Here is a 12,163-nt window from a genome sequence, read left to right as displayed (position 1 = left end):
AATAGTCACTGCTCCCCACGCCGTGACTGTATGTGTGGGGAGAAGTGACCATTCATTCTCCCTAATAGCAAGCACACTGTAGCCGCATCGCGGCTCCTGCTGCACTCTGCGGTCACTCCCATGGGTGTGGTGAATATTCATGGACTTTAATAGCAGGCACCGGACAGCCGAGCGCAGCAGGAGCTGCGCTGCAGCTACAGTGTGCGCGCTATTAGGGAGAATGAATGGTCACTGCTCCCCACGCAGTCCCGGAGTGGGGAGCAGTGACTATTCCGGCACAGCATCTCGCTGTGTGAGGGCGCAAGGCAGTTACGCCATGCGCGGCTCACACGGTGTGATCCCTGTCGGCAGCAGAGGGGCACAGCGCTGGAGGAGAGAGGAGGGGAGTATACTTGTTTGTTTATTTTTTTCTTTGCAGAGTGACGGGGATCAGGGGGTGCCATGCATACCAGGATGAGGGGGGACCATACATACCGGGATGAGGGGGGCCATATGTACAGGGATGAAGAGTGCCATACATACCAGGAAGAGAGATGAAGGTGCCATACATACCAGGAAGAGGGATGAGGGGGGCCATGCATACCAGGAAAGGGGATTGGGGTGCCATGCATGCCAGGATGGTGGATTTGGGTGCCATGCATACCAGGATGGGGATGAGGGGGCCATATATACCAGGATGGGAGATATAGATACAGAATTGGGGGACATTACCCCTATAACAGTGTCAGCAGCAGACCCCCCCCCTTAACAGGGCATCATGACCACATTTTTTGCTTCAATTTTTTTCTACATTCCTCCTCTAAAACCTAGGTGCGTCTTATGATCTGGTGCGTCTTATAGTCCGAAAAATACGGTATGTATGTATTAGAGATCTATATCTTTATTTTTTTTACACTTATGCTTTTTTATTCAATATTTTTAGAAATGTTGTACTTTTCCTTAGAAGACTTGAAACCGCATTAGTCTAGCGACATTATGATCTAACTGGGCTTCATGGGAAAACCAAAATGACAGCAACCAAGACTTTTAGTAGGCTCACGGCTGCAATAGTAACCTATTGGCACCACACGATTGCATTGGGATAGGGGACAGGGAAATCTGCTACTTTCTCTTCCTGAATTGAATTTTCATTCTCAATTCATGGGTAGTGTCTGTATTCAGTGAAGACAGGTTTTCCCATTGCTGAGATAGGAGATAACAGACTTTATAGAGAGGGGTGAACGATGAAGGGGCTAGAGGCAGACAGACATTCTGCTGCATGTTCTCCTTAAATGACAAGTATACTTAAAGTGTTGCTGTCAAGAGTTTGACAGCAGCATTCAAATGATTAAACAGCAACGACTGGAGTTTGTTCAGTTCGCTGCTGTTGGAGCAGGTGCCGACTGTATAACACAGCCAGCACTGGTTCTGTATGGAGCTTGCGCATCTCCTTAGCTCACTCCATGCTCAAGCACCCAACCGGTCGTGTATCTGTACATCACAGGTTGTTAAAGGGTTAAATATGACAAACTAGTTTTTGAATCAGTGACTCACAGGGAGCAACATTATGCCATTATGTTTCATGAGTATAAAAAGGGGAATATATTTTTTTAAATCTATAAAATTGTTTAATCTTGATTCATAATCTGTGATTAGTGACATTAAATGACAACTTATTATAATGGGGTCCATTTCTTTAGTGGTAGTCCTAGATATCTAGATATATTCCAATAATTACTTCTATGTTTTATATATTTATGGCTATGTAAGGTGTCTGGTTTGATGGCTACCTTTCAGTGTCTCCCCTAAATGTGTCCCTGTATTATTACTGGAGTTAAAAGGAAATCTGACAGCAAAATTTCACACACCAAATTATTAATTATGCGCACGTAGCTCTTCTCTGTCAGACAAGTTCAGCTATACCTTTACATGGCTATCCCATTCCTCCTTCCTAAGAAATCTTCATTTGAATTGATAGGCAAATGAGGCTGAAGAACTATTTGAAGATCTCAAGACTCTGTCACTTCAGCTCTATTAGCCTCTCAATGCTGCTTCCTCCTGCTTGACTGACAGCTCCTTTGGCTGATGTCATACATCAAAGATTTTTCAGAAATGGCTACTCTTTTTCCCCCCCCGATACTGAGAAATCATTGTATAAATTGATATGCAAATGAGGCTAAAGGGCTATTGAAGATCTGAAGCCTCTGTCACTCTAGCTCTATTCCTTGCCCAGCGCCAGATCCTTCTGCTTGACTGAAAGCCTCTATGCTGTGTGACTTCAGGCAAAGGAGCAACCAGTCAAGCAGGAGGATGTGGCGCTGTGTGGGGAATAGAGCTGGAGTGACAGAGGCTTCAGATCTACAATAGCTATTCAGACTCATTTGCATATCAGTATCGGGGGAACAGACTGGCCATGTAAAGGTATTATTGGAATTGTTTTTGAAAGGGCTACATGCACATATAAATAGTTTGGGGTGTGAAATCCTGCTGACAGATCCTGTTTAAAGCACTCACCACTGTCCACATGTTGCCTAAAACCCAATCTACCAGGTAAAAGATGCCAACAGTGTGGGTCATACACAGAAAGCATGTGAATAGGAGAATACTATGGGGCTCAATTAATTCTACCTATAAAATGGACAAAGATAAAATGGCAAACCCCCCCAGCCCCACCTCAAAAAAAAAAAAAATGTGTATCACCTATCTGGATTGTGTTAAACAGTGTTTTACCCAGTAATGTAGATGAGGGATAGAAAACAAATTGGGTGAGTGACTGACCTTATTAAGTTTTTGGAGAGCTCAATGACCAGCTCATCTGGAGCATCTGGAATGTGTTTTCTTAAAATATCTTGAATTTCGTCCAGAGACATAAATGGGACCTCACGCTCCTTTGGTTTATCTGATGGAAATTGGCAATAAACGCAGAAAATACAACATCATTAAGGTGTCACATCTTTCCAGACCAGCACAACTAGGATTTATCAATTTTACTACTCTCAAAAAAACGAACCATGTTTAATGACTCCTTATAAATAAGAAGTAATATGTATCCTGCGGAAGTCACTGGATACAATGGATAGCAAATCTGGACTGTAGTAGGGACCGTAACTTGTCACGAAAATATCTAGCAATGTATGTTATTTTATGGGTTATTCAAATCTCACCATTCCCTGTAAATGCACATCATGAAACATACTTGTGCTAGCAGTCTGGGGCTCCTCATCACTGTCTTCATCTTTCCTTGATTTCTTCTTAGTCTTTTTTATCTTGATCTCTCTGGCATTGCTACAACCACCTCCTCTGCTGCTTCCGCTACCCTCTGGAAGACAAAGAATGGAGAAGTTGTTATGAACTAGTTGAATAAGTGGTAAATGGGCACAGTCTACAATGCCATGTCATTTAAGCGTCAAAAATGTTGCTCTATCATTACTATGTAAAATTACCTAATGTGGAAATATAGGTGGTCAATATAAAGAGAGGGGGATTTCAGCAAGATTAAATTTTTTCAGCTCTATTCACTAGGGTATATTTCGGCTTTGCGCCGGATCAGTTAATTTAGCATCGCAGATTTGATTAGATTCCGTTCTGTGGGAAGAAAACCTTTCCCAGATAAAAACAAAAACACATGAAATGAAATTACAAAGAGTCAGTGGTTTTATACTCTGCTCCCTGTGATCCTATAATGATTTGTGTGCGAATATTATGTATATATACAGATAAATGTGTACAAACCGAAGAATACAGAGACACATTATATTCGCTAAGATAACGTACTGTACAAAAGTTTTAGGCAAAGTGGAAAAAATGCTGCAAAATAAGACGTTTTCAAAAATAGAAGTGTTAATAGTTTATTTCTATAAATTATCAAAATGTAAAGTAAGTAAACAAAAGAGAAATCTAAATGAAAAGTATTATTTGGTGTGACAACCCGTTGCCTTCAAAACAGCATCAATTGTTCTAGGCACACTTGTACACGCTTTTTGAAGAAACTCAGCAGGGAGGTTGTTCCAAACATCTTGGAGAACTAACCACAGATCTTCTGTGGATGTAGGCATGTGCTAATCCAGCTCTCTCTCTGTCATAGTAAAATTAAAATCTCCAGGAGAAAGAGAGCTCAGGCTATGTGTACACGGTGCGTTTTTGGTGCATTTTCGATGTGTTTTTTTCAAAAGGAAATGGGCCAAAAACGCTAGGGAATCCTTGTGCCAGCTAATGCAAGGACAATCCTGAAGTGTTGTGCACATGATCAGGAATTTTCTTTTCATGATTTGCATGGAGTTTAAATCTGCAGGATGTCAATTCTTTGTGTGTTTTTGCAGCGTTTTTCCTCCCTTGATTTCTACTGAGTCAGTCAAATCTGCAGCAAAAACGCAGGTATAAAAATATTTGTGGATTTGCTGCGGATTTGACTGACTCAGTTGAAGTCAATGGGTCAAAAAAGCGGTAAAAACACACAAAGAATTGACCGCGGGTCACAGGCATCGGCTGATGAGAGACTACTCCTTTAATCAGCCTACGGCTGCTGTCGCTGATAACAGGAATGCCGGAAGATACATCACCGTGTAGGCTTGACCCACGTGTTTCCATCCGCCAACCTCTGAAGCCATTGCAGTAATGTCAAGTTTAGTTATTTTCTTTTATTTATCCTTTTATTTTATGTAATTGTATAGGCTGTATTGTTTTGTACCTTTATAAAATCTTATGTGTATATATATATTTTTTTTCTATAAACACTGCCTATCTTTCTGGATTAAATGTAAAATCTTATAGTTCTGTTCCTCTTGTTCGGTAAACCGCACCCCCGAAAGTCATACGCTACCTGGAATTTCATTCATTTCAGGAATCCTTGTTCTTCTTTACGCTAAAGATAGTTCTTCTCGACATTGACTGTATGTTTGGGGTCGTTGGCCTGCTGCAGAATAAATTTGGAGCCAGATGCCTCCTGATGGCATTGAGGACACCAAGAAATAGGCAATGTTGGGGACTGTAGACGTACTGGCTGGCCAAGGAAACTTAGTGCAGCAAATGAAAGACACATCATGCTTACTTGCCCACAAGATATGAATATGTTCATCAGTGCCATCAGCTCAGAACTGGTAGCAACCAGTGGAACATAGCTGGACCCAGTCATCTTCATGGAAGAAATGTGGCCAAAAACTGTACCTTTGACATGAAACAAGGCAAAGTGACTCAACTGTGCACACAATCATAGAAATTGGGTACAGAAAAAGGTCAGCAGGTTTTCTGAACTGATGAGTGAGTCAGTATTAATGGTGCCCTCAATGGTGACAAATATAAGCAGTTACTTATCCATTACATAATACTATCACAGAGGCATCTGCTTTGCTCAAAATTTATTCGGCAGCAGAAAGACCCCAAGCATACAGCTGATTTCATTAACTCCTTCACGACACATGACAGTTACATCATATGTGGTGTCCCTGTATTTGATGTGAGCTCACAAGCCAAGCCCACACTTTTCCTGGCAGATGATTTATTCAGCCATCATCTGCCTCTAAAAGCTTTGCTCCACGCGTGGATTTTAACCTGTGAAATGCCACCGTCATACTCTGACAGCAGCATTTAACACACGCCAGCAGCACGCCGATGGGTTGCCATGACAGCCAGGGTCCGCTGAAGACCCTTATGCCTGTTATTACGATACTGTGAAAGCCAGTTTAGCTGGCATGCAAAAAATAAGCCCTCACACAGCCCTATATCCAAAAAATGTAAAACGTTACAGGCCTCGGAACTGGCGACAAAAACTATTTTTTTTTCACCACTTACATAAAAAAAAGAAAACTATACATGTTTGGTGTCCATGTACTCGTACTGACCTGGGGAAAAATATTACCAGGTCAGTTTTACCGTATAGTGAACATGGTAAATAAAAAAACAAAAAATAATTGTGTAATTGCACTTTTTGTTTGCAATTTCAATGAACTTGGAATTCTTTTCCTGTTTCCAGTGCATCACAAGATAAAAAGAATGGGGTCATTCAAAAGTACAACTCGTCCTGCAAAAAGCCCTCATACGGCTATGTGGATGCTAAAATTACAAAAGTCATGTCTCTTGGAATAAGGGGAGGAAAAAACAGAAAATAGCATGGTCATGAAAGGGTTAAGAATCATCTTCAGCGTAAAGTAGAACAAGAAATCCTGGAAGTGATGATCTGGCCCTCAAGGGGCCCTAATCTCATCATCAAGTCTGTCTGGGATTACATCAAGTGACCGAAAGATTTGCAAAAGCCTACATCTACAGAATGGTTAGTGGTAAGTTCTCCAAGATGTTTGGAACAACCAAGTTTCTTCAAAAACAATGGGCAAGTGTAGCTAAAACAATTGATGCTGTGTTTAAGGCAAATGCTGACCACACCAAATATTCATCCGATTTAGATTTCTCATATGTTCATTCACTTTGCATTTTGTTAAATGATACAAAATAAACTATTAAAAGGGGTGGTTCGATACCTAGAATGCCCTTTATAAATAACTATCTTTAAGCCCTAAGCACTTTTGTAATTAGCTTTATTATTACACTCCCTTTACTTCTCCGTATCCTGCTGTTTCCTATTTGTGTTTTTGTACTTTTGTTTGAGAGGAGGCTCAAACTGGACGTCACAGGAGGCTGGGGCTGCACTCGCTTCTCTGCAGCGTCTATCACCCCTACTGAACCTGGACGTCATCAGTGGGCAGCACTGCAATTCCTTCCAACAGCAATTGTCACAGCTGTCCACTGATGACATGCTGATTCCATAGAGGTGCTGGAGAAGTTATCACATCTTCAATCACTGCCGCTGTTACACTCTCTGTTCAGTCACTTCTAACATTGCAGTATTTTTCCCTGAAACGAATCGTGGTCAGGGCGCAGGGTTATAAGCAGTGTGAGTGACACCAGCGAAGTCCTCTGATGATGATTTGTTTGATGGCGGTGATAAAAGCAGGGTGAGTGACAGTAGCGCCGTCCAACAGCTTCTATCACCGCCCTCAAACAAATCGCCATCAGGAGGCGGCACTGGTGTCACTCACACAGTTTCTATAACCACCCCCTGATGATTTGTTACAAGAAAAGGGTGGTGTTAGAAGCAGCGACTGGGACTTCGACTTCACCATGCATCTTTGCATCCTTTTTTGCAATTTCACCGCATATGAGCAGCTGTGGAAATTCCACAGCTGATACAGTCCATTGGAATGTACCATTGTTTGGCACTGGTCGTTCCCGCTAAGTTTTTCTCATCATTTTCTATCCATACTGAGCAATTCTTCAAAATCATAACTTTCGCGGCACTTGAGTTTGCGATGTAAGGTTTAGGATTCGTGGTGCTGAATGGGCAACCATCCATCAGATGCTGGAGCCTCACCTACAAAGCTCCTGTAAAGTGCAAGGATAGAACGCACTTCTAAGCTGCCACATTTCAATTATTTCATCCATACTATATCCACATCACATTTATCTATAACTGGGCTACAAAGGAGCTCAAAAATAAAAATCATTTCATGACCTTTACAGAGCTTTGACACTCTATCAAATTGCTCAGTGGTTAGCACTGTAGTCTTGCAGCGTTGGTGTCCTGGGTTCAAATTCCACAAAGAACATCTGCAAGGAGTTTGTACTTTTTCCCCGTCTTTATGGGAGTTTTCTCCCACACTCCAAAGGCCTACCGATAGGAAATTTGGATTGTGAGCCCCAATGGAGGATAGTAATGATGACTGTAAAGCACTGTGGAATATGATGGAGCTATACAGGAAAACATAATAAAGAAGTTTAAAAAAAACTGTATTTTGCACCTGTGCTGCCCCCCCCGCCTTTATCATGGGGGTCTGCTGCATCTTGCGAGTGCATTTGTAATCTGACTTGGTGTTGGTAAGGCTGTTTATCTTCTTGGCATGTTATTTGAATGCATGTTCTCTAGTTAGCTGAAAACTTTCTTTAAGCCCATTTCCAAGTGTGACAAAATGGATTGTGAACACCATGAAATACCCTATTTTCAGAATATCCATCAAAAGTGAAAACTTGACAGTAGCAAATGATTCCACATCCGAATCACGTATGTTAATTGTAGTCCTATCCAAAGCAGTCTTCTGTCGAAATTATTTGGACCTCAAAATTCCTGTTTAAACAACACTAGATAAGAAGAATTTTCCACTCAAATTTATATTTTAGGACAACACACTACTTATACCTCTTCAAATAAGAAACTTCTAGTTGTACAGTAACGACATATCTAACATCCCGCTCTCACACAGATACTGTCGGGACTGCTGTCATGGCACACTTCACATTAGTAGACTAGATAGGATGCAGACATCGCTATACTTCAATAACAAAATAGTAACCTGTAACTTTCTTCCGTCTCTCGTCCTTCTTCTCCTTCTTGCCTACTGCATTGTCTAATAGAGAGGCTTGCTTAAGATCTTCTTCTGTCACTAGAAATACAGGGCTTTGCTTCATCTCCTGGAAAAATAAAAACAGGGATACTACTAATGACCATTATATTATCAGGTTGTACTTTGCTCCTCTATTCAGCTTCTAGTCATACAACTGCTCTATATCCTATTTAGCTGGATGGATCCCTTGTACACAAAGCACCATGTTTAGGTAAAAGAATGCTTTAACACATTAAAACGACGGCCGTTAAGGGGCCTTATTCCCTCATTGCCGTTTTAAAAAAGCCTCTAGCGCCCCCCAGAGCCGGAAAATCTTCGGAGTCTCAGCTACGCACTGGAGAACATGATCAGATCAAGATGTTCCAGTCCCTCGGTCACGTGATCGCCGTTATTCAGTGAATAATGGCGATCACGGAAAAAAAAAAACTGTGCCTGCTGTAAAAATCATTTCTCTCTTTTCTAACATGATATACATATCAGATGAGAGAGAAATGATGTCCCCCGAAACCCCCGGTACCTCCATCATCCCATGCCCTCCGCGTCATCTTTCTGAAAAAAAAAAAAAAAAAAAAAAAAGGCGAGTGCACACATAGTGCGCCCGCCGAGATCTGCCGGCCGATACCTGGCAACAATAGGGAATTATTGCTATTGGTTCCTTTTGATCACTGTGATAGACTCTATCACAGTGATTAAAAGTAAAAAATAGTAAATCAAATCCCCTTTGTCCACCCCTTAGTTAGATAAAAATGATAAAGAAAATTTTATTTTTTCCATTCTTTGCCGTTAGGTTTGGGGTTGTGTTGGGGTTGGGATTTTTTCAAAAGCAAAAAAAAATAAAAAATGGTGACGATATGATGACTAGTGGTGAGCACAAGTGCTCGCTACTTGAGTTTGCATCGGGTGCTCGGGTATGCACCAAGTAACACGGGTGCTCGAGTGACATGCTCGAGTCCCCGCCCTGCATGTTTCACGGCTGTTATACAGCCAAAAACACATGCGGGTATTGCCTGTAATGCACAAGCAATCCCCGCATGTTTTGTTTGGGGGTCTAACAGCCGCAAAACATGCGGGGCGGGTACTCGAGCATGTCACTCGAGCACCCGTGTTACTTGGTGCATACTCGAGCACCCGATGAAAACTCAAGTAGCGAGCACTTGCGCTCAAGACTAATGACAACTTATTCAATATGATGACCTAATGTTATCAAATTCTGTGTCGTACCTCTGGGTTCAAAATGTTCACTATATGGGGTCAGTTGTGGGGGGTTTCCACTGTTCCAATTGTGGAACTTATTAATATTTCAAGATCCATTGATTAAAATGGACTTTGTCCGTGGGAAAACCCCTTTATCAACAGTGCTAATTATCCTTTAGGGATTAAAAGATTGAAGATGTCACTTGTGTGTTACATTAATAGACATGCTGTGCCTCTATGGCAAATAAAATTGTTTGCAGTATATGCAAATTTTGATGTGGAGTGTAAATACTTTTTTATACAAATATGATTTTTTTTCTTAACTTATTCTAGGTAGAAAGATTAGAATGGCCTACCACCCAAAATAAATATGGCAAGCAAACTGCACCAAAAAGCAGTTTATAAACATATTGCTCTGCCTTTTTGCCAACTGCACTATGTGATCTGGCACCTGCCTTGCTCTTTAATCTCAATGAAACTTTATCAACCGAAAACCAGTGGTAGATTACATCTAAATTTAGCCACTGCAATAGCTGAGGCCCTATCACATCGGAAAGAGCCCCTTTTAAGCTGTCCAAGAGTATAACCAGTACACATGGCTGGAACTTCAACACAAAAACCCTAGACCACCAGTTAGTGACATTAACCCCTCCACCTCCCTAGACGACCAGGGAAGTTTTAAACAGTCTGAAATATTTTTTTCCCACTTTCTAGATTGCCAGTGATATTCACTATTGTATTCCATGGGTACATTGGTAAAGAATGAAAAATTATATAACAATAAAACTCCAGGAGCCATTGTAGGAAACTACCTTTGATGTTAAGAATAAACCAAAAGAGCAGCATTAATAAATGGGGTTTTAGAAAATGTATAATGCAAAGTTAGTACATTTTCCAATGAATTTTGTGTAAAGTGAAATTCCCATATGTCCTGGTCATGTAATGATCACATTGGTGAATAGCTTGGTAAAATTACTGTAGTTATCCACAGGGCTGTGGAGTCGGAGCCCATTTTGGTGGAGTCGGTATAAAATGGACCGACTCCGACTCCTAAAATATATAATAAATTGGGTACAGTAGTTCAATGCAGTTTGTGGGGAATATTTTTTCATAAGAATTTGGGAAAGTTATGAAATGTCCTATAAATGTCTGTCCTATTCTTGATCTAAGGGTCTAGACTTTTAGCGGAGATGAATTTGTGCTACAGTAAATTTATCACTTAAACATGAGCCATGTATGAGGGAGTCGGAGGTTTGGCTTACCGACTCCACAGACCTGGTTATCCATGTACAACATGATCAGAAAAGATCTGCTGTAGTCCAATGACTGCAAGTAAAAACTGTGAAAACCATAGAAAAGTGATAAGCAAATAGTCTAAAAAAATGCATTATATTTCATCCCATGCTGAATATATTTGCTGAAGCTGGAATGTGCTTTTAGGTAAAAAGTGACATGGGTTTTTTTGATCTCATGATGTTCAGTGACTGCAATCATTCATACCTTCTCAGCTTTGTGCTGCATGAGGTTACTGAAAATACTGGAGCAGTCATTTATAAACTTCTCACTGACGACAATGTTGTCTCCAAAGATTCGAGCCGAGGACTTTTTATTTAATGCTCTCATGACTTGCTGAAGTAAGATTGAAGTATCTTCCTCAGAAAAACAGCTTGGTAACAGAGGCTAGGATCAAGAAGAAGACAATAAAGCAGCTGACATATACAAGTGATAAGTAAGAAATCCTTCTAAGGGTATGAGCACACATTCTGCTTTTGTCACAAAAAAAATGTAGGATTTCCTAGTGACAGCAGAGTGAATGAGATTCCAGAAATCCCATGCACGTGGCTTATTTTTTCCTTGCAGTAGATTTAATTCTGCAGCAGGTCAATTCTTGTTTTTTGTTGCAACAGATTTCACCCATACTAATGAATGGAGAAAAAGATGCAACAAAAACGTAAGTAAAAAAAACATGAGTACTTTACGCACTGTTTTTGCTGCCAACACATCAGAATTTTCGTGTGCACATACTCTAATGAAGGCTACAAGCAGAGCGTTTTAGGAAAAGCAATGTTGTTTTTGCGGTATTTTGGATGACATTTAATTTTTTATTACATAAAATTCTACTGTCAAATGTTCGTTCAAAGCTCATGGTGGCATATAATACGCACTACACACAAGGCTTGTTTTGGGGTGTTTTCTACACTTCTGGTGCCATGGTGTTTCTCCTTTATAAGCAGCATGCTCTAGGCATCACATTTTGCTTCTATATTTGATTCCTGTCTTACTTTTAAAAAAGTAAAGAACAAAGTTTACACTAACCAACATAACCTGGTAGGCATGCATTCAGTGTATATTTTTTAAGACGGGAATCAATGGGTGATGTCCAGTAGATGGATGTTTTCATCAAAAGCATCCATCACAGCCATTCAGTAAAAAGTTAAATGCATACAGTTATTTATTTCTAACATGACAGCCAATGTATGTGTGATGGGTGACATCTGTCGAGCATACCCGTTCAATGGATGCCTAAACATCCAACCTCCTAGGATTTGTTGAGTTCAGAGACAAGTTAAGGAAATACATTTCTAGTACTTCATTTTAAAAGA

The 12,163-nt window shown here is 40.6% G+C and overlaps 1 protein-coding gene across 1 annotated transcript in view; it reads right to left on the bottom strand.

Annotated features, from left to right (window-relative positions):
• Nucleotides 1–12,163, bottom strand: part of UFL1 (UFM1 specific ligase 1) — a 51,328-nt gene that overhangs the window by 15,881 nt on the left and 23,284 nt on the right. The window contains exons 10-13 of the mRNA XM_073675731.1: nucleotides 11,061–11,240; nucleotides 8,316–8,433; nucleotides 3,176–3,298; nucleotides 2,758–2,878 (exon numbers count right to left, since the gene is read on the bottom strand). Of these exons, the coding sequence (XP_073531832.1) occupies nucleotides 2,758–2,878; nucleotides 3,176–3,298; nucleotides 8,316–8,433; nucleotides 11,061–11,240 (542 nt within the window). The remainder of the gene's footprint in view (nucleotides 1–2,757; nucleotides 2,879–3,175; nucleotides 3,299–8,315; nucleotides 8,434–11,060; nucleotides 11,241–12,163) is intronic.

Source organism: Phyllobates terribilis, unplaced genomic scaffold (assembly GCF_046119375.1).
Source record: "Phyllobates terribilis strain yellow unplaced genomic scaffold, ASM4611937v1 Scaffold_3__8_contigs__length_932513732, whole genome shotgun sequence".
Lineage (NCBI taxonomy): Eukaryota > Metazoa > Chordata > Amphibia > Anura > Dendrobatidae > Phyllobates > Phyllobates terribilis.
Note: the sequence above shows the minus strand (reverse complement) of the source record. Positions and strands in the feature narration are given on the sequence as shown.